This window comes from Lepeophtheirus salmonis, chromosome 4 (assembly GCF_016086655.4).
Source record: "Lepeophtheirus salmonis chromosome 4, UVic_Lsal_1.4, whole genome shotgun sequence".
NCBI lineage: Eukaryota > Metazoa > Arthropoda > Copepoda > Siphonostomatoida > Caligidae > Lepeophtheirus > Lepeophtheirus salmonis.
Genome location: NC_052134.2, coordinates 16,856,165 through 16,880,439, shown reverse-complemented (window position 1 = coordinate 16,880,439; position 24,275 = coordinate 16,856,165). Strand labels below are relative to the sequence as shown.

The 24,275-nt window shown below is 29.9% G+C and overlaps 1 protein-coding gene across 1 annotated transcript; it reads right to left on the bottom strand.

The window, feature by feature from the left end:
- Positions 1–2,848: 2,848 nt before the first annotated feature.
- On the bottom strand, positions 2,849–24,028 carry LOC121116928 (uncharacterized). Its single transcript, XM_040711237.2, has 4 exons — positions 23,762–24,028; positions 6,846–7,154; positions 4,427–4,716; positions 2,849–4,341 (listed from the first exon to the last, which is right to left on the bottom strand). The coding sequence occupies exons 2-4, from the start codon at positions 7,091–7,093 to the stop codon at positions 3,140–3,142; spliced, it is 1,740 nt and encodes a 579-aa protein (XP_040567171.1). The 5' UTR covers positions 7,094–7,154; positions 23,762–24,028; the 3' UTR covers positions 2,849–3,139.
- Positions 24,029–24,275: the final 247 nt, after the last annotated feature.

The window sequence follows — 24,275 nt, the reverse complement described above, 5'->3', positions numbered from 1 at the left end:
GTTGTCAATTACGAAAAAAAATCGCACGCTAGAAAACACTTAGAGCCTTCAACTCACAGTTATTTGTTTATGAATCATCTTACATGTTGTGGCTCTCCAATGACTTGGCAACAATTCACTTTAACGGAAAAAGTGGAATCATTCTTTGCATGAGTAACTATTTTATTTCTGAGAAAAGTCGACATTTATGTATGTTTAATGTCTATACATATATAAAACTATATGTATACTTGTATTTAGTGTACAAATGGAAATGGTTCCAGCATGATCATGGTTAAATTTTACTACAACATGTATTGTAGAAGATGTTCTGTTCAACTTATGATTGTTTAATTCACAAGCCTTATCAATCAATAAAGGAGTTTATTAATTAATCTCACATTCCAATAAAGACCAAAAACAACCCGTAGGATAACTATTTCTTCTTATAATGGAATTGATAGTGTTCTTATAATTAGTGATGAAAATTGTGTCTATTTTGAGTATTTAAAAAAAACTGAAAATAAAACCCTGACAATTAAAAGAATATTGTAGAGGTGAGCAGCTTAGCAGTCATGACGTTTCATTAGATCAGCTACAATGAACTGTGACAAGGAGGGAAGGGGAGAAAGAAATAAAAAAGGGCATTGGATAGAATTATTCGGATGTCGATCCTCAACAAAGACTTACAATTAGCATTCCGCAAGAAATCCTCAAAGTTACTCCATTTATGTAAAGACCCAAATGTTCAGTCTGGTTTTGAATATAATTGAAAGTAGGGGAAAGAAATTCACTACTCATGAGTTAAATAATTACAACATCTGAAGAAAAGAAAATTTATTTTTCAGATTACCAATTCCAAAAAAGTGGGCCTGCCAGTGTGTAAAAATAAAACCATGCCGTCTCATTAGGCTAGCTACGAGTAGTTGTCTCATTCACTATGAGTCCAAAAAGGACTTAGACTTAACATACCCAAACAAATACACAGAATTACTCTCCGCCATTAATGATTAAATATTATACTTATATATTTACTACTCAAGACTTAAATATTGATGAGTTTTTTTAAACTGTTCGGGTTGACAACAAAAAAAACTTTCATGCAAAAATAGGGCTTAGGATCTACAACCCTAGTCACAGCCCCGTCCAGGGTTGACGGACTTTAATTTTTTTATTTTATTAAAATGTAACGAAAAAATGATTGCAATATTTTAAAATGGCGCCCAAGCCTAGCTGCATGTTTAATTTTTCTAAATTTTGGTGAAAGCTAAGTAAGTGTACCTTAAATTATCCACAAGATTAGAATATCAACAGAATGACTCATTTCGACTTATCATTGGAAAATATTATAATTGCCTTAAATCATAAAAGTACATTTCTACATTTTCTTGATAAAAATAAAATAATTTTATATACCGAAGGTGAATTTGTTGACATTAGAAGCTTCCTCGAAAATTAAAACTTCGTAATCCAGAATGCTGCTCTGGAGTTTCCTTCTGAATTTCCTATAAATTTTGAAGGATTCCTTGTGCTTTCGCTATCATAAAATTCTACATATATCGTATTTTTGTATAACTTAATACCTTGACCAATAATTTAACAAAATCGGTGATACTGTGAGGGTGTCTACTATGGCTGAAATGCATCTTGGTGACTGTGGTCTATGGCTATAATGTTTCTGAGGATTTTCCTTCCAAATTTATACCCCTGACAGATAATACTAAATAAGTATCGTTTATTAAGTATTATATCATGTTCAGTCTCGCTCCCACCTACTCCTCACGCTCTACAAAACGATCATAACCGTCCATCGGTCATTACTATTGATTGTTAGAAAATGTTTTAGAATTTTTGAAGTACTTTTGTGTATTAGTATGACATTTTTGATTGGAGTAAAAATAGAAAATATAATAATTTTCTAACGAGCGTAGTTAGAAAATTCTTTTAGATTTTTGTCATTCGCTAAATATTTCATGTGCTCAAGATTTGCAAAATATTTCCCTGCTTAAATACCCATAGGATATAATACTCATTTCAAATGATCACATAAAATATTTCTTGAATTAATCGTTTCTATAGACTACTTTTTTCATGCCCATTTTCCAAACCACTATGTACACTTCAAATGCAATTCCTTAGGTACCTACTGTAAATATCTCATTTTTTATTATAACATATTCCACATTAAAGACTATCAAACAGAGAGAGCAATTCAATCCTAAGTTAACTTTCCTCAACCCTCGCCATCATTCAAAATCCCCTCCAGAATATATAGTACGAAGCATAGAAAATCAATTAAATAAAACAACTTTCAGTTATATTATTAATGTTCAATAAAATGTAATTTCTGATTGGCTGATTAATATATATAATAATAATATATTATTAAGTAACAGAATGAACTTCGGAAAACAATTCGGAAGCAATTTTTTTTATTAATACAAAACAAAACAAAAACAAATTAGAGTCATTTTCTTTTAATTCCTTCCTTCCTTCAAAAAAAAAATAATATTGAGGTATGGGGGATCGATAGCCACCAAAGAAGAAAAGTGTAAAATATATATTTATTTAAAGATTGATAGATAATAACTTTTATATAACGAAATGATTAGGAGAGGGGGGCAAGGAAATGGTCTTATTTTATATATAAGATTCTGTTTTCTTGAAATAATAATGATTAAAAAAAAGACAAACTTTTAAGGCAAAAGAGAGATTCAGCGTAAAAATGATAAATATACTTTATTTTATTTACTAAAGAAGGATTTTTATTTTCATTATTACTTAAATTAAATAAAAAAAAAAATATCATTTTAGAATTTTTTTATTTATTAATATTTTTTTAAATAAAGAACTTGAAAAAAAAATAACGTTTTTTTGTTTTTTAAAACTCCATATACTATGAATTTATATATATATATTTATAATGGTAGTAAAAAGAGGAGAGAAAAAAACGTAACCCTTGTGTGTCATACTGATCATTTTCATTGACTAGTGCCATTTCAACAACATGGCATCTACAGAAATAATAAATTTGATAATAAAGAGATAATATTAATATATATATATATAAGTAATTGGAAACTGAATGTATATCTGGCTGAAAAATAAAGAAAAAAAAGGACGATTTTTTTGTCTGTCTAAAGAAAAAAATTCTTGAAATTTAGAGTTCTGTCACTGGGATGGACCTCCCCGTGGAGTACTGGTAATTTTGAGCATTGTTATGAAAGAAAAAATCATCGTCATAAGGAGTCTTAGCGTATTCACGATGAGAGTCCGGAGAAGAGGCCTTCCATCTGTACTCTTTAAAGAACCAGTCTGAGAAGGAAGAAGAAGCTTTACGCTTGCCACACTTATATAAGACAAAGCATAAAATACTCAGTATAAGGACACTAACTACGGAAGCGACGGAAATGATCACAATAAGAGTTTCTTCCGGAGGTCCACCTCCGTCCCCACTATTCCCACTACCAAATGATGAGCCGTTATCGTCATAAAATGTCTTATCATTTCGATAGTCTGACGAGGCAGGAATTGCATAGCATTCTCCGTCGTCGGATAAATCCTCTATTTGTAGAAGATACACTGGCTTTCCGGAGTGACGACGTGGACTTCCACATTTCGTAGAGGCAACCACGTCTGGAATGTTATCAGTAGAGCGTTGATGTAATAGACGAGTCACTACGTGGTAAATAAACACCGTCTCACAATCACATCGCCAGGGATTCCCAGTCAGATCAATCACTTTTATTTTCAACCAATTAGGCAACAAAGCCTCACTCAGAGTCTCTAATCCATTCTCGGCAAGATCAAAATGGCGTAGATGCATCAACGATGGACTGTCATCTCCAAAAGTCACCTCAGATATAGCCTTTAAATGACGATTCTCGGATATTACCACATGCTCCAAGTGCTCAGCGGAACCTTTTAGGGTATTAGAGCCGATAAACCGCAATTTACCACAACCAGATATGTCTAAGATCTTGAGGCGTCTAATCCCTACGAGTCCAGATGATGAAGTCAGAGAAGTGAATTGATTCTGTCCAATATACAACTCCTCCAAGTTAGGAACAGAGTCTCGTATTGCTCCATCTGGAATTGACTTTAATTCATTATCAGAGAGCTTTAGCTTTCTCAGAGTGCCAAGTCCTTGGAAAGAACCAATTGAGAGTGACGTTAAGCGACAAGAGGATAAGTCAAGTGCAATGAGGGATCGGAAAGTGGCAAAGCTTCCATCTGGAATACTAATAAAGGGATTCCCACTCAAATAAAGCTCAGCAAGGTCCACAAGGGGTTTGAAAGCATCCGTTGGTATACTTGTGAGAAGATTATTCTCTAAATTAAGTATCCTCAAATCTGGAAGATCTGTAATAGAAAAATACATTAATAATAATGGAATTACATTTATCTTTAATAATAATGTGGGAGGTTATTGGCCAAATTTTCTTACCTACAAATGACGTATTAGATATGCGAGAAATTCTATTCCTAGCAAAGTTAATTTTTTGAAGCCTTTTGGCAAAGAGAAAAGGCTGTCCTTCTAGGGCTTCAACATTATTGGAACGGAAGTTAAGGACTTGAAGATTGGATAGACCATAGAATGTAAGATTATTGATTTGAGTGATCTTGTTATTTTCAAGATTGAGATCAATGAGGTCTTTTTGACTTAGAAAAGCTCTTTTAGTGACGGAAACGATGTGATTATGACTCAAATCAATCTTGACCAATTCTGTGAGGAAGCTGAAAAGATAAATAAATATATCAATTAATTATAACATTCAAAAAACTCTATCATAATTAATTAATGCTTGCTATATGCTGATTGCTTCGCTCCCTCGCTCTCTACCCATACTTCATATTTCATTTCCTTGGGATTAAACACAATATATGTTCGTACTATTTTTATATACATTATAGAAATAATAATTTATTAGAGAGGCTTTCAATCTTTCTCTCTCTGGGTCAAATATATTATGAATGTATATTGTATATAATAAAACCATAGCCCTCTCCCTCATTGTACAAGATTCCATAAATCATAGCCATAAAAACCATTACCAGTCATTATGAACTAATGCTTAAAAAAGTAACTTTTTTATATATACTTAAAACATATTAATAAAGAACCCATATTAGTCAAAAATGTAAATTAATAAACATTGATTTGGATTCATGTTTTACTCTAACTAAAAAAAAACCCAACTTTATTAAAGTAGACAATTTTCTTTAAATTCGAACTTGACTGAAGTATTATTTGAAAAACGATACTATACTCAAATAATCGCAACTCAAAATATTCGAGTTGAAATTGATCTTGTTGTTTCGACATTATTTATTAACTTCGATATTGATCATATTTTTTCTTAAGTCCAATTGACACCTAGTTTTTTGACTCGTATATGCCTTTACTCGAAGTCTATATTTATAATAGGAAACCAACACTAACAACTATTAATTAATAATATCATTTCATTTTGATTTATTAAACTACGTATTTATGAATAATATAACTGATGTCATTTTTACTCTATTATGTGCCACAGAATACCTTTCAATTAGAAGTTTCGATCAAAATGGTCCAAATTGCATTACCAAATATATAAAGCCTCCAAGAAATGCTCATTTATTGAATTGTTCTCATTACAACTAGCAATCGAAATTATTCATTTAAAATTATTAATATCATTTTTTTGCTTGCTACGAGTACAATTTGTTATTTGATGATAAAAAAAATTCACAAGGAAACGGATTTAACTCAATTTGTTATTATTGACAGTAAATCAGCTTAGAAATGATTTTTTTTTTCAACTCAATCCGACTGTGAGTTTTGGGCCCTGAAGGAGAAAACGAAGAAATTAACATTTGATGAATATTTGATTAGCGATATATATTGTAAATAAAAAACTATGAAATTAGGAGTAATGGTAGGATTTATAAAAATCAAAACTTAATTTGAATACTTCTAGTATTTCCTGTACATTTATTTTATTTTACAATAAAAGGTTTTTTTTGATGAATATATTTTTTAAACTATATACATCAAGTTATATTGGTTATCCTGCTATTAATATTTATATGAAGTAAATATATTAAGATTTCCAGTAATCGACGAACCAACTGAAGAGATTTGGTTATGATGGAAGATAAAACTTGTGCGGAAGAAGGAGGGAACTAATTGTAAGAACATTCTCACACCCTGAACAAATATCATCAAAAATAATATTTATAAGGATACATCCCTATAATTTCTATATATGTATATTGTATATGTGAAGAGCCCCTCCCTCCCTTAGACCTCACAATTGTCATTCACACCAGATACACTTTTCCTACAGCCTTCTTATCATAATGATAGTAATAACAACGCTAATAACCATTTACAAGAATTTCTCACGAGGGTTTAATAATAAAGGTGTTGGTATAGGATTATAGTTATATAGGAGTATTTATTTGTGTTTTGTTCTAGAGAAAACGTTGTTACCTTTATCTACATATCTAGCAAACTTTCCTTCTCCAAACAGAAACCTAAAAATGGCCTAAAATCAGTTAGTAGATGTTAGCCCATTATAGTTTTTTTTAGTGATCTCTGTAAAGAGACTTGTAGTCTATCAAAGTTGCCAAAATATACATACTTTCCTTTTTGATATACATTCGCTAGGATTTAGACAATTTTCACTTCCCAAAATAGAAGTAAATAGGTAGGAGAGATGTGTACTCGAGTCAAGCAATTTGATTAAAATGACTCTAGATATTCTCTAATTAAATAAACAAGTACCATTTTTAGTCAAACTACTCAAGAGTGACTTGTTTTTTACACTACTCAAGAGGATTTGAGTAGATGAATAATAGGAGAGACTGTAAAAACTTACTTTAAGCTCACATCCACAGTTGGGAATCGATTGTATTTATAGACAATGGTTCGAAGGCCTGGATTGAGTGTATTCGGCATGTACATTAAATCCGCACGAATACACGTGACCACAAGCTTCTCATCATCACAATTACATTTCTCTGGACAAAAGTTGATGCACGTAATGGGATTAATGAAGGATGAGAAGAAGACGAAGATGAGGAGGATACCAAAGGGATTTGGGAATCTGAGATCCTTGCCCAACATATTTGCGCCTTCTGCTGCTACTGGTGGCTCTTCCTCTACGTCGAATCATGAAATGCTTAATCTGCAATAAGATAAATGGTATTAGATATTATATTATGTATAATGTTCATATATAAATAAATATCATTCGAATATGGTAATAAAATGAGACTCCTTATCCTTTCATACCCCCTCTCCCCTACTTCTACATATTATATAAGAAAGTCACCCCCTTACTATCGGATATAACTTTATCCTCAACTTTCAAGTGAAGTATGTACGCTTCCCTTTTAATATTTTCCTCCATTCACTAGGGGGACAAAAAGTGTCTATATTTTACCCTCTCTATAATTATAAATATAAAGTCAAATTTGTACTGTAAAGGAGCAGCATTAATATGTATATTTTTTTCGGATAGAAGCAACTATCCAATTTCATCAAATGAGTTATCACTACTCTGTTGAGGTTCCGCTTATCTTAAACAGTATGTTAGAAGATATTTTTTTCAGTATTCTAATTATTGTGCCTTTTAACAATTTAATAATGTATGAGTTTTTACGAGTAGTTACAAGTTATAGCAGATTTTTTACAGATATTTTTATCATATTTTGCCTCTCTAGAGCAATTGTGGAATTACCAGATAGGACATTAATATGCATTTTAAGGCAGCGATATGTACATTAAAATTCTAAAAATATTTTTATAGAAATTCATCAAATTAACAAGTGTATTCAAAAATAATTATTTTGAAAACATATTCGCCTACCATAAAATTATTTTGCATCCCTAAAATACATATTATGTACAAATTGTTGTTAAAAAATATGGATAATCACAAAATGCGCATTGAAATAGCATTTCCGATAAGAAGTTGAAAAAGAAGAGTTGCTATTTAATATAAGGATTGATTTTATACTGAGTCCATCAAAAATGTGAATTCGTTACATTAGGCTTCCAACTCTAGTATAAATAACACAATTATACTAAATTTGGTATAATTGGAAAGAATATATTCTGCCATTTAAAAAAATAGTATTTTTTTATATTGATAATTTTTTCCAACGCTTTTTTATATTAAGTCTTGTTGGTCCTCTCATCTGCGAGAATTCTATATAATGTGGGTGTAATTAGGTTGAATCGGTTATGGAGGTAGAGAATAAGTTCTAGAGGGAGACCAACGTCCAAGCACTCAATGACAAATTAACAACTGACATGAAACTATATTGGAAGCCTAAAAGTGTTGACAAGTCCACAAAAAAAGTCAAGGATTGATTAGACATCATTCTCACATCGAAGGGCAATCACATAATGTAAAATCACAATTTTCGTAAATGGCAAAATCTGTTATTTCCAAGGATACCAGATTTACTAAAACTAGACAACTCATACCAGAGCTAGAGACCTTAGATGCAAATCCATGTGAGTATCCTTAAACGCATTATAAGTTTTTTTTAGGAATTGTATAATAATCTGTTTTCACACGAAACTTCCATCAGTACGTCTCCAATTTCACAACAACACAACACGTCTTTAATTACAACGAAAAAACATGCATCATATTTTTTATGGGTCGCCGTCCACGCTCACTTTACCTGAGAGATATTTGCTCTTTTTTGTATTAGTATTTGGATGTTTATTTAATTCTAAGGATTTTTTATTTTTCCACACAATATATATAGATATATTTTTTAACAAACAAATATCTGATTACAAAATGAAATTACTTCATACGTCTTATGGTATATTAACGCACAACATTTATTGAAATTTTTTTATATTATATAGAATATGTATAATATATAAAAAAATACTTGGGGGAGACCTTAAAATCAATACTTCCTTTTATATATATACATATCAAAAGATTGTGACCTTAGATAAGAGAAATACAACATAAAAATAAATGGAATCTGATTGATAGGTTCAAATACGAAACAAAACAACGAAATTATATATATATATATAATATAAATAATAAAGTGGTTTTTTGGTCTGTTTTCATTTTCTTCCGCGGTCACTTTCTTGACAATTTTTGTTTCTTGAAGGAAATATAAAAAATAAAAACATATATACTTAGGATATAAGTAGGAGCTTTTGTAGAATAAATATAATTATTATATTCCATTTCTTCATCAACGAAATGTCAATTAATATACATATACCTTGGACAATAGATCTTTTTACCTTAAGTCAGTAAAAAAATCAATTGTCTTTACTTACAAGACCCCTCTTTTAATTAAGGAGCGGTACGATAATTACATTATAGGTATGTATTGGTGCCACAATTTTAATGTCCTGCCCGTCAAAAGATTAGGAAGGCTTTCGAATTGGATTTATAAGCCGTCCAAACAACACTTTTTGCCAGAAATAGCCATCCTAGATACTTTATCAAATATTTTTAGAAGAATAAATACTTAAATTATTGCTAAATTATGAATAATGGCAAACTACATATTATTATGTATGAAGGATACTTAAAGCTTTATTATACAAATACAATTGTTGTAAAGAGGTCAAGCCGTTACCTTTAAGGACAATGATGCGCAATAATTTAATATATTTTCCATAAGCTATAAAAGGAAAAGTGTCAATTTGAAGTCTCAAAAATGGTTATTTTGGTTAAAAAAATAGTTGAAGAAATATTAAGTTAGAGCCGTATTGATCATTTTTTAGAGGTTGCTCATCACCCCCTTGAGGTTTCTAAATTTCATATTTCTTTCAAGAAATAAATTACATTTTTACCTAATAATAGTCCAAATAAAGGATTTAATAATAAATAAATACTTTAGATGAATAAACAATCCTTAATAAGTTTTGACCAAAAAATAATATTTTTTTAAATAAAGTACAGTTATGGTGCACACTTTTTCCCTTACGTATTGTCCTTAACGTACTTACATAAAATCTCAGCTTTTCAAAGTGAAAAAAAGGTCTCTTTGCCTTGAAGTCTCTAAAAAAATTAATTGCCTTTAAAAAAAATATTTATCTACATATTATTATAAGTTGTTGACCGATAATTACTTTATACTATACTATTTAATAATATGCAAGGCATTTATACACCACGACCAACGTTTCTCTATAACGACCCTTTATCTGATTTGAAATATAAGGTTAAGAGGTATATTTGAAATTCCTTTTTGTTAGCAAACCAGCAACAATATATAAACCCTTTTCAGTCCATAAAAAAGCACACAAAACACCAATATCTAAAGAAAAGTGGCAACTAAGTCTTTAAGGAACAAAAGGTTTTTTCTCTTATTATTTTTGTTGTTATTCATCAAGCCAGGTTACAATGAGGGAATACTAAAAGCAATTAAACTCAAAAGGGAGGAAAGTCGGAGATTGACTTGGTTGATTCCTATAATTTTTACATCAGCTAGAATGAATAGAAAAGCTGAAAAACAGCTATAAGTGTATATGATTCAAAAGTATAAAAATATTTCAATGTTCCTGTTTTTGGTATTTTGTCAAATTAGGAAACGTTTAGATCGATATTAATAAAGCAAAGGATCCTTCCTAATGAAACAGTTAATTAATTCTCTACTCTATTGAACATAAAGAATGGATAATGATAATATATGATAAAACACGGCATTCGAGTGATTTATATTTTTTATTGACAGAAAATAATCAGGCCCTTCTATTTGTTGTGAGTCCCATTTTGATATCCAAAATACACGGCAGTAGTTCAGCCCTGTCCTTAATTTAAATGAAAAAAACAGGCTGATTCTTACAAAATTTGGCTATTAAAATGGCAAATATTATCAATTAACAATGCTGATGTCACATAGAAATACTCTATTTTGTACATTGATATGTTTAAAATACAGCTAAAAACCATCGCCATCTTATCACTAAAAATAGCAACTCCCAAAGCGAAAATAAGACACTTCAAGATAATATTCCTTCATCCTGCTTTTAGAAGGATATCTTACGATAAAACATGTAGAAATGACACATTATGAAGGTATACTCATAATTCATCCGTATGTATGTAAAACACCTCGAGGAGACAACCTACACATATGAAGAGGCCATTCATGTATGTTGTACATTCTACATATTACAAAATATCTTAATGAAATATGTACGTACGTATTAACACAATCTTCATTTTAGGACCATAAATCTTTTAACACACACAAAAAAAAAACGGTTAAAAAAATGTCAAAGTGAGTTTTTTTCTTCTATTTTCTATTGACCTCTTCAGGAAAAAGTTGAAAAATATATACAGGGAACAAGGGGATGAAGTAGTAACTTCTAGTGTTGGATTCGAGTATTATTAAACTCGAAAAAAACCTCGAATTTATGACTGTACTAGAGCAGACAATTTTTTCAAAACTATATAATCCAACATGCAAAAAAAAACAAAAACATAAATAATCATGTAAAAGTTCCAGTTGCTTCTACTTTTTTTTAAATTATTCCTTATAATTCTGATAATCGTACTTTTGATAGGAGATTTTTCCTCTAGACTAATTAGAGACTAGTTTTTTTGTATGCAAAGTGCATCCTCAAAATAAAATAATGATAAATTGATAGATTCTATTTGAAAGGGGCATATTGGGCCCCATATATGTTTCTTAAATTAAATGAAGGTTCTAAAATATAGCCAAAATTCTTAGCTATCTTTGGAACTCATCCAGGAAATTTGAATAAGATAGTTATTATTGACTAAAATATGTGTATGCAATATACATGTACCTATTTATGAAGTAATTTGATATTTAAACAAGATTATTTTTATGCTGACGCACCAAATATGGCTCTTGTAGATCAGGGATCTCTTAATTACGCCCCAGAATTATCAAAATTATTTAATTAATGATTGACTGCTGATTGGTAGTCAATCAGACTTAATTGTTGACCTTTGATTTTATGAATGCAATTAAAAAATATACTTCTTTGCTTATTCCTCTACTCGAACCTGACTCGACTCCATGCTCAAAAATTCAAACTTGACATGACTCAATATTCAACTACAAGTAACTATACAATAGAACAAAAAACTGTATTTTTTTGAGGGAAAAAAAATCAATTTCATATTTGAATAATATCCAACTAACTCATAGAAGTAGATGTTGGAGCATCCGTTCAAAAATATACTGAGTTAGTATGCCCTACAATGTAATATATTAATATTGGAATTCTGTTTTTATACATATAAAGGGTCAATGAAAAAAAAATATATATATATATTAATTAAAGAGATGGGGAGTTTATATAAATATCGAATATCGATGTTCCGTAATTTATAGAAGTTTCTTGTCCTTTTGATGTATGTATACTGTGTATTGAGCTAACAAAAATTAATATGCAAATTAATTATTGAGACAAACGACGAGCATTATTATCCACTCCCAACCTCTACTGTCAAAAAGAAAGGGGGGAATTCGAAAAAGCATATGGTAGCTAGCCTTCTGTTTTTGTGTCGTTGCAACTGTTAATCATTATTTACATAATTATTATTAAACACATCCATTGAATTGAGTATCCTATCAACGTCTGTGAGTGAAATAACACAAATTATAAAACAAAGGTCCTTCATTTATATATAAAACTACCAGGATTAACCGGCATTGCTCAGAGTTACTAGGGGTAGATCTACTTTGCTTTAATAATATAGATTAATATAATAATCAAAATTCTATTTAATACACTTTTTGAGTTGCTCATAAGGGAAGTCAGCTGTTTTAATTCATACGAGAATCAACTCGCAACCTTTTTCCTGAATAAATATAAGATGTGAAGTGGGCAAAATCAGTCAGAAGAGTAAGCTAATTCTTCCCCACTCTAAAATTATTCTTCAATAATTGTTCACAGCTTAACTCATTCATGCAGATTGGCAGATTCTTGCCACACATTATAACTGTTTTTGTTTTTTCCATTAAAATGAGAAATACTTGGGTCAAAACTGTTCTACATATTATGAATATTCTCTTAAGCGTTTATACTTATTTAAACCATCGTGCAATGCTTTAAGAAACAGGGTTTTTTTTGGGAAGAAAGAAACGATGGGAAAAACATTTTATTTTGTGCATTTCTTTAATATTAAAAATAAAATAGATTTAGCTTAAAAGTTGTCCTTGGTTAATTAGTCATATTCTGCTGTAATTCGGTATTTTTTTTAAAATTTTAAATTGTGCTTTATTATTAATGTAAAAACATGATTTTATAGCCGAAATCCTGCGGGTCTATAATCCCAATACTGTTGTAAAAAGTCAAAATAAGAAAAAGAAATCATGTTAATTCATATCAAAAGAAAAACATAAATTGTTGAGGAGTCGAAATTCCTACCAGGTAATTGTCTGCAGTACATGTTCAATATAAAGCTTTAAAACAAAGACCTAAGGCCTGTTTATTTAAAGAGATACTATGTAATAGTGATTTATTTTTTTGACACGAGATGTCGCTTTTATTTTACTACAGATGTTGTCACTTTATCCCCCTTTTCTTATTTCCCTTCATCCCTATGCAACTTTTTCTTCGCTTCGCAAAATGTGCCTTGTTAATTCAGTTAAAAGTGCAAATTCTTAGAGGCTGCGCAGTTAGTTATGAAGTAATACTCAAAGCTCATAGCAGACCACCAATAAAGTGTGACTACGAGCACTTATGTAATTTGTACAAATATTGATCACATGGTCCTTGGTTTCGCCATTTTGGTTTATCACATAGTTATCTTTTTTGTATCACGTAACCTTTCCTTCAAAAAGAAACAGAAAAAAGGGCCGAATTAAGTTAACCAAGTAAGTCAATCGTACCAACCGCTATGTATATCTGATATATCACTGTCATATTTTTTTTCTTCACCCTTTTTAAAATAAATTACATAATATTAAAATCAAAAATATAAATAGTATTTTATTCGATACTGCATTATAATATTGCTTTGTGATATTTGATTAAAAGAGTAGTTATAATTATTTATTATATTATTTCTATGAAGAAATAACAAAAACGTCTTGATAGAAATAATAAAAATGCCATTATATTATTATAAAAATTATATTCCTGTTTTTTTGGAAACGGATTATGAAGGGCATCGAACAGAGGGTATTTTTGTATTAGTATAACTCCGTGTTATAGGTTTGAGTTAACAAGAGTCAATTTCCAATTTGAGCAATCTTTTGACTTTCAGAATACTGATAAGAGAAAAATAAGCTAAAAGTCGACAGTTGACAACAAAAAACAAAAGTAACATCGTATTAAGCATATGAAAGGGTGCCATTACTGTAGTTGTTGTTCCTTCCAATAATTATGAACAACATATTTTTCAAATATTAAAAAAAAAAAAGGGGAAAAAAAGAATTATTACAAGTAGGGGGGAAAAATAAGAGTTTGATCATTTTTCCCGCATTGCGTAACTAGCAAAACAAATATAATTTCGTGTGATTGACTTGTGTATATATAAATGCTTTATGACGATTCTTAAAGGTGAGGGGGGGGGGGATATTATAAGTAAGTAAGGATAAGAAATGTGTTATCCTACTTATTTAATAATAAAGAGAAGAGTTACATACGAGGAGATCAAAAAAAAAATCAATCTCTTCTTCATATTATTGTACTTATGACATTTCCTTTAAAAAGTAGGCAGCTACTACTAGTGTTGGGATTCGGTCTAAAAATCCTAGACCGGTCTGAGAAGATTATAAATTAACCAAATTGGGTCAAACTTCGGTCTGGATGGGTCTCGTAATATATTTATTATTTTGAACCATCGCTGCAAATAATGCTTGCAATTTGTACCTTGTCACAATGGAACTCCCTGAACCACATAAATAGGCGGGAGTGTAAGGCAACAAAAATTTGATTGCCCATTTTGACTGAGAGCTGTATTTACTGGCAGACAGTATACAGAACAAAATACCTGTTCACTTTGCCAAATAAATAAATAATAATAAATTATCACTCCCTCCGCAACACACTGATTAAGAACCCCTAAATTAGAGGAACATTAAAGCAGCGGTCTGGATCCAGTGCCACGGAATTATTATTTTTTAATTTAAGAAGGGGGGAAATGACCGGGTCCTTTAAGAAAAGAGAAATTATTTATAGAAAAAAATTATATAAGACCGAACCAGAAAAAAAAAAAATCAGCCTCGGATCGAATTTCAACCCTAGTAGCTAGCTAAAGCCAGCACTACAGCTGGAATATACTTTACCTACCAGTTAGTCTTGAGTGTAACAACAACTTACAGAAAGAAAATACATACATAACTTCAAGAAAGGAATTAGGAGAAGAGTAAGTGTGTAAGTAGTAAAAAAGAATAAAATGAAAAGTAGGGAGAAAACACCAAATTGAAAATATTAATCCTGTCTAATATATATATTATATATAAAATACCGTTGACAGGAGAGAAAAAATCGTTGACAAGCAGCAAGCACTTTTAAGTATTCTTTACCTTGCAGCAAAATAATGGGAGGAAAGAAAAGGTAGTTTGTGAGGGTGAAAGTATATTTTATTGTTAATATTATTTAAGCTGAAATATAATTCCATGTGACTACATGCAGAGGGGGGGGGGGCTAGTTGACAAGAAATTGAATCCTGCTTTATGTGGAGAAATGTTTGACAAAACGAAGGCATGAAGAATTTAAATTTACACATTTTTTTAGAGAATTGACGAATCGCAATCCAAAAGTTATGAAAATAATAATTATTCAGCCGTTATTGTTCAGGGCTGACAATTTTTTTTTCAAATGTATAATTCATTTTCGAGATGCCAAACGACATGAAATATCAAGTGTAGTGTTGTCTAGTATGAATGATAAAGAAATAAATAAAAAAAAAGGTTTAATAATTAATCCAAAGTGTGTCATAATTTAATCTAAAGCTTTAAAATTAAATAGTGAAACGATGACATCGTAATCAATATTTGAAGGTATGTTATACGATCCCAAAAAATGAGATTTGAAGGGAGTAACAAACGGTATCTAATGTAGCCTTTTCTTCTGATTTCAGTGATGCTAATATTTCCTTTATTTAGTCAACAGTTATTTGTATTTTTCGACAGAAATGACTTCATTTTATTCGCTTTTTTTAATTTCATTATATTTATTTTCAACCACAAAATATCACAGATGGTTCATATCAGCTACATAAAATTTTTGTCAAAGGATAGTTGAAACATTTTAGTAATATATGTGAAAAAATTTTAAAAAACGAAATATGTTTTAAAAAAATGGAAATGTATACTTAATAATATTTCAATATGGAAATACTTCTTCTCTTTCAAGGGGACAAAATATTTAAAGCGCCCTTTACTTTGTTAACATACCTAAATATTTGTAGAAAGTAGTGATCGTAGCAACACTTTTTTTTCTCCGCTAGGGTCGCCGATTATACTTGAACATTACTGTATAACTAACAATACAACCTCCATGAATTCACCCTATTAACTGAATTGACAAAGTGAATTTAGTTAAGGGAAGAAAAAATAGTTACACACAGCAAGATATGGGAAAATGACAAAATAGTAAGGTGACGTCATTTGTGGGTTAATAAAAAGATACATTTTGCGTGAGAAAATAGATAACTCTCGATGTTAGCATATAATTAATTTATTTTTAAAGCTTAAGGTCTGCGCACCGAAAAAATGTTACAATATAAAAAAAGTTATATTGCAAATTAATCAATGTAAATGCATTCCATTGCATAATCTCAATAATATATAAGAAAAGATTTTGTTTCTATTATTTTTAGAATATTCTCTCATCTGTCACATATTGTCTAATATTATTATCTTATCTATTCCAACACATCTTTCTTTCCTTCATTTTCTTTCCTTTGTATGTATAGTATTCATGCATGCATTAAATATACATAGACGCATAGAAAAAGGGGCGTTTGAGGCTCATATTTCAACCCCCACACCCTACCCATCCACCCCCTCTCCAAATAAATCTATTCATATTATATAAAGACATATATTAAAAAAAGGTAATTAATAATATAATTGAAAGAAAAAGTGTCAATGTTTGTTCCCGTCATTATTATTATTGACCTAATTTTTTTTTAGACATAGCATGTGTACAATATAGATTATGATTGCTAATATCGAGTACTAGTTATGATTTTGTGAAAATTGTACAAGTTTCAAACAAAAATGGAATGAATAGTTTAGTGTTCTTGTAGTTAAAAGATAATGGAATAATTGGATTTTTAATAGATGGTTGATATATTCAAAGAGTAATTTTGATGACCATCGGCAATTAATAAAACGTATTATGTGATACGTTGTTTCCTTCAAATACTCGTAACATGAAATGATGGTATCTGTAAATTGTTGGTAATTAAAATGATTGATATTTTAGTTAAATTAAGCGTAATAAGACTAAGAAATTGTAACTTGTACAATCTGCTTACAACTTGCACAAGACATATATGATATAGTTTGTGTGGACATTGAGGCAATTAGACTAAGCTACTTATAATTTTATAAGAAATATTGAAAAATAATACTACAATTGGGGGATTGTAATTGATTAATTCGGTTTATTTTCAGAAAAAAGGTTAGGTGATACAAACAAAGTAACGATATGTATAAGAACGCATCCAATTTGGACGCTACCATGAAACAATATTTACTAAATGACGCCATCAATGTGACTTCTTCATCAACTATACAATGAAAATTCAATACTTAAATTGGCCTAAATTAAGAATAATTACAGACTTTTAAGGAGTATAAAATATATTTAGAGTTTTACTAAACTAATTCAATTGGTACAAGTTTACCAAATAATCAGGACAATGATATCTATAGAGGGATGTACGATACCATATTAAGTCCATTGTTAAGGGAAAACTCAACTCTACTTCAAAACAATAATATTGAACTTGCAACAATTTTGGTTCATACTCGGAATAATTGAACATCAAGATTTGCAGATGACTAATACTTTAGCAAACTTCAATATGGAAAGAATAAGCAACGTGCATGTATATTTTTAATTAAGAATTTTGATGCTGATTAGGACCCTACTAATTGACATCAATGTGTAATGAGAAAAAATATTTATAATCGTCAAAACTGTTCTGAATAGTTCATTGTACTATTTTTCCCCCTAAAATACAACACTTAGTATTTTTTTGATCAATATATGTTATATATTATTTCATCACATGATGACAAGGAGGTTCATCAAAAGATAAATGTATTATCATGGTCATTTTCTTTTTAGAAATTATATATATTGTATTTATAAAGTAATTGGATATAAGAGAGACCAAAAAGGCAGCTTTTCTACAAGGAACATAAATTATGTGTTAAAACTATATATATATATTATTTAAGTCTCGACAGTTTATTAAAAAAAAAATAAAGCAAATATCGGCCTTTTCCTCGCCTTTAGTATATAATATATATATTTGATGAAATATCAGCAATATATATTATGTGTAGACTATACAGTATACATATTAAAAAAAATCGATTTGAACATTTAACTTTCTCCCTTCCCTATACACACATTGGTAAACATACTTTTAAATATGCGAAAAAGCAAACATCATCAAACGAAGGAAGATTTGTTTAAAAAAAAAAAAAAAAACATTTTACAGTTCTACCTCGAGATAAACTGCTTCAAAATATGAGTTTTTGAGATAGGAGGTGGATTCTGGGCAAAAATGTACATCAATATATGAATTTTTATAGAGACACGAACAAAACAAGAGGGCTACAGAAAAGAAGAGATTCTATACATAAAAGTAGATATTTTTTTAATATTTACTAATACTTTATTATCAGATGTTGACCTAAGTTGACGGCTGAATAATGCAATACAAAAAAAAAGGTTACTAATTCATCCGAACTGCCTGCATTACTCTTTTAGTTCTTCATATACATTCTTTGCCTAAGGCATTGTTGAAGTCATGCGTTTTTAAATTTTGAACATCTACTTAAAATAACTACACATGCAGTTAAATGTATTGTATAAATCATATTTGTATAGCTTCCCAATCAGGATAGGGAAGAACATGGCTATATTGATTAAAACCGAGAAAATTCGGTCTTAAACAGAGTCTCAACACTAACGTTCATCTCCTTAATACCAAATTAGCTCTTTTGAAATGAAAGTCAATCATCAAATTCTAACCACATAAGCAGCATGAACAAAAAAAATCAATAAATAATTATAAGGCAAGGATTATTATGTGCCATTCATATACTATAAAGAATAAAAATGAATTATGGGGTATATGTGTATTTAAAAGAAAGACACAAATAAGTAGATAAAAGATTCCTCCTCATCTTCTTGGCAAAGGAGCTGCTCAATGGACATATTCCCCATTAATCATAATTTATATATTTTGACCTTACAATATCATATGCAAGTATTGTCGTCTTTAAAGGAGAAAAACTGTCTTTGAAATTGTATTGCAATATATTAAAGTAGGTTTTGTATACTCAAATCTATGAGACAATTGGCAAAACGATGACCACACATGATGAATATTTGTTCAAATATAGTTGACTATGATGATACATTTTTTGTCCGTGGGGGGGGTGATTGTACCATGAATATTACTTTATCTTATTTATACAAACCTGTTCCAATCATCATGGGACTTTTTTATAAATTCATGAAACATACTTTATGGGTTAAAATCGATTTTCAAAATCCCTATCAAAGTGAATTTAAAAATATAGCAAAACCAATATCTCTATTGTTTTTATTTAAAAAAAAACCTAGATAACAAACACAAATAATTATTCTTAAACTTTACAATCATCAAAATATTAATAAAACCTCCTAAAACCGAGAAATGAAAAAATGGTCAGCCTACTATAACTAACGAAGCAAACTGTTTGAATTTGGCCTTTTAATTCGATTAGTAAGGTGAATTATTCTAAAGGATATGAAAAAATGACGCCATGAAAAATACTAGAAGTAACATCGTATCTGATCTTGAAAGAGACATCCTCAAAATAAAAAGTTTTTACGTGGCCAAGGAAATCTCATCCAACTAACAGACACGTTTCGCAATTTTGTTTTATTATAGCTTTGGGTATAATCCTACTTAGATAGTAATGTACTTCTTACAAAAGATAACGGATCAGCAAAATACATAATAGCATGTTTACAACATTTTTATCGTGTCTTAAACAAGTCTTCAATATTCCATGCATTGCATATGTACTTCATTATTTAGTTACAGGAAAGAATTACGCTGCTGTTGTAAAGGGCAGTCTATAAGCTGTTTACATAAACCTACTATGAAGATTGCAAATTCATAAACTTGTTATTGCATTGATATTAAAGAGGAACAACGTCGTACCCTTCGCGTAAACAAATTCATTTCTGACGCCAAACATTTCGGTCGGTAGCAGTTATTTATTTTTTATATAGAGTGTTTCTACTGACGTCATAAATTACATTATAGACGAAAGGGACACCATCTTGGAGGGTTCATAGTTGATATTTTTACTGAACAAAATTCACAAATTTCTAATAAACCCTGATTTAACTCCATGAAAAAAAGACTTAATGCATGCATAGAATATACTACTGGATGCAAATGATAAACAGTGGTATTTGTTTTAAATCAAAGTAATATGGACTGAAAATCCCCATATAATGTTTGAATGTGTACAACTTAGACGGTTTTTTTTATCGATTAGGCATGAGAAAAATAGGAGAATTAGATAATATCTTATTATTTTCATTTTAATTGTTATTTTTTATCAGCAATATGGAAATGAGATTGTAAAATGATGTAATAACATATTTTTAACGTTAGGGTCAGATATAAGCTTGGCAATAGAGGGATTTGTTTGTCAAATTTCGACATCCAATAGTTCATTATTTTCCTTACTATTCAGGAAAAGGGTTATATAATTAAACAACATATTTCTTTAGGCCCCCAAAATCACTTAAATCAACCATGCAACTATTAAAAAATGCTCTATTAGAATAAAAATGTTGTAAAATTTAATAGATGATAAAAAAAAAGAGCTCACAAATTTACTTTAGTTACTACTTATCTTTTACTAGGTAGTATTAAGGATAAACTTATTCACAAAGGAGTAAAGAGTTTTATCTCCCGATTTATTTTTCATCTTTCTAAACAAATTCCCTCAAGACCTTCAAAATTATATATATATATACAAAGAACCTACAGACTCTTATTTATTCATCATGAATCAACCACAAGAGAGTTTTTAAAGAGAATGGACCGTTTTTGTGTGTTAGCAGCTCATCGAATGATTATGCAGAAAGAAAGGTAGGGATATTCATCAGGATGGTCCATAGGGAGTCACGTCTCTCTACCTCTACTGTTTGGACGACTGGACCCTCCCTCCTTCCAATAAATCATTTGTCTCATACAGTCATGCATTATTGAGAAGCAAGCTAGCAAGCAATGGAAGGTGTATGAGTTATATGACGTAGGATATTCAAAACAGATGATGATGCGACTCATTTCCCGCTTGAAAAAAAAAAAAAAAACTGTCCCAAAAAGTACTCTAATATATTTTTTTAAATATCACATTACTTATACGAAGAAGAGGAAAGATATGGCCCGTTAACACAAAAGCAAGAAGGAAGTTATTTTCTCAAAATTGAGTGCGGATTATATTTGTATTTTTCGAAGAATTATAATCAATTTATATCAATAATTTAATTTTATTAACCGTTTGGAGGCGCCGCAAATTGCACTGAACGTAGCCCAAATTGATTGTCACAGTAAAATATTGAGAAATTGACATATTTTATTAGAAAGGCCATACTGGGGAAAATTTAAGTCACTTAAATTAATAGGCAGTTCTAAACTACAGGTAAAATTCTTCCGTATCTTAGGTCAACCCACAAATTTAAATACAAAGCCTCTAATTAACTCAAATATATCTATGAAATATTGGGCTTTATGTATTTAAAAAAATATTAATTTCGATTGTCTCTTTTTCTTAATTTTTGTTCAGGATTCTTTTTATACCAATACACTACAGATAAACTAAAAAATCACACCAACCTCGAGTTCTTAATATAGAGATAGAAAATTAGAGTGTACCCATTCATTGGGAAATTGGAATAGTTTTTGTCCATCAGATATATTTTTTTATGTTCAAAATTCGTTTTTATAGCAATAAAATTTGTATCTCCCTAAGTTTTCAGATCATAACTAAGAATGTTATGAGTTTAGAACCTACATTTGACTCCTATATTTTGATTTCAAGTAGAATAAATAAATTTGTTGATAGTATTTGACGATACTTTCTCGAAGATTCCAAATGTAATCCAGACTCTATTGTAAGAAAAATTATTTTAGCTTGTTTTTATGTTAACAGGCGACAAATGTACAAGTACTAAATGAGATTTAAAAATCTTTGAAATCCTCGTGAGCATAAACTTTAAAAAAAAAAAAGTATATGCTGGTAAACTGTGCTCATATTAATTATTTCACCCCATTTTGAAAATTCATATGTACTAGCGAACACTCAATTTTTACTGATTGCTGTCGCAATATATGTAAATCAAAGTTGCCAACATATACTTCTCTTTTTGATTTACACTCACTATCATGACAACAATTTTCACGTTCCTATTGTGGTCAAGAACCAATCATTTATAACTTATAAAAACGAATACACTTGCCAAAAATTATTTTTTCAAGTCTATAACAAAGACGAGGATAAAATATAAAGGAAACGCCGCTTCTTGAGACTTCAGCGAGACACAGCTTGTACTTGATTCATTTATTTAACAGCACATTGAATCGTATGGAGTGTACCAAAGTACCACTGTAACACATGAATTATACATGTTCTCTATTTTCTCATTCAAAATACCTCCCCATACTCGGAGATACAAGCTAAGTCAGTAGTTGTTATCAACCATTTCATCATTGTGGATCCCTACGGCATTTTTTATGTCCACCATAAATATGTTCAATCAAATATTGAATTTATTATTTAGGTCTTGGAGAGCCCTTGACGATCATAAGGGAACAACTGAGCTAAGTGCAAGGATAAATTTGTCAAATATGAAGTGAAGTACATTCCTTTGAATATAATTTCCCTTTAAAAGTCTTAAAAGCTACTCTTGATTGGCGTCGACTGAAGTTCAAATCAAAATATGATCCCCCACCCCACGTGTCATTCAAGATTCAGACACTCACATTTAAGAGTCTAAATCAGATAAAAAACCCATAGGAAATCGATCGAATCCCAAATAATAACCATCTACGCACTATTATTAAAAAAATATATGAAACGCATCACTGAACAACAAAGAGAGTAGAAGTAAATTAAATCAGACAAGAGTAGGGACCACTTTAAAAACCGTAAACGAAAAAACACTATCATTGGTTTATCGTGTTATTAATAATAGTACTGGTATAAAAAATCAAAAATATATACACTTAAAGAGACCATTTAACAGTACATAGTATATACTATAGTCTATTAATATATAATATATAGAAGGAGGGTGGCCAAAAATTCAATTTCCCCATAAAAAAATTGATTTTATAATCAAAGATTGGAATAATATCACAAAATGATTCAATATATAAAATAAAAAAATAAAAATTCGGGGAAACAATATATTCATTTAAAAAAAAAGAAAAAAAAAAGAGAAGTGAGATACGAGTACGAGCCTTCAATATATGAACTACTCATGGAAATAAATATGAATCAAATTATGGCGAAATTATATTATTAATTAATTAAATAGAAATAAATTTACCTCTATATGAGAATGGCAGCAATGGATGATACTATAAGATGTCTAGTAACACTTTAAATTCATGTATTCTTTACTACATACAAGTACAACTAATATCAATCAAGTAGATATCAACACTCAATAAGAAAATTAAAATGAAATTTCACCAAAAAAAAAAGTAATATAATAGACACTCAAATCGTTTTCTCTCTACACTGGATGAGATATGAATTGAAACTGACTCTCGTAAGGCGAGTATATATTTTAGATACATACACACACACACTTAGATCAGCGCGCGCACGCTTCCTCCTGTTGTTGCAAAAAACATAGAATGCACGACGATCAGCGCGCTTCTTTCTAGAGGGCCCTTATATAATAAAAATAATAAGTAATAACTAATTTTGCTTGTTATTTTTTTTCTTGCTTCTCTTTGCTGTAGAGTCTATGCTATGTAAATATACGGTTACTAATTAATCGAAAGGGCAATATTCTCACCTTTATAGCAAATAAAATGTAATTGAAGGATCGTGAC

Bases quoted from the DNA above. Each gene is read 5' to 3' on its own strand.
- LOC121116928 (XM_040711237.2), bottom strand. From the start codon at position 7,093: ATGTTGGGCAAGGATCTCAGATTCCCAAATCCCTTTGGTATCCTCCTC. The intron at 4,717-6,845 runs GTAAGTTTTTAC...TTATCTTTTCAG, and splicing joins ACTGTGGATGTGAGCTTAAA to CTTCCTCACAGAATTGGTCA. The intron at 4,342-4,426 runs GTAAGAAAATTT...TTTCTATTACAG, and splicing joins ATCTAATACGTCATTTGTAG to ATCTTCCAGATTTGAGGATA.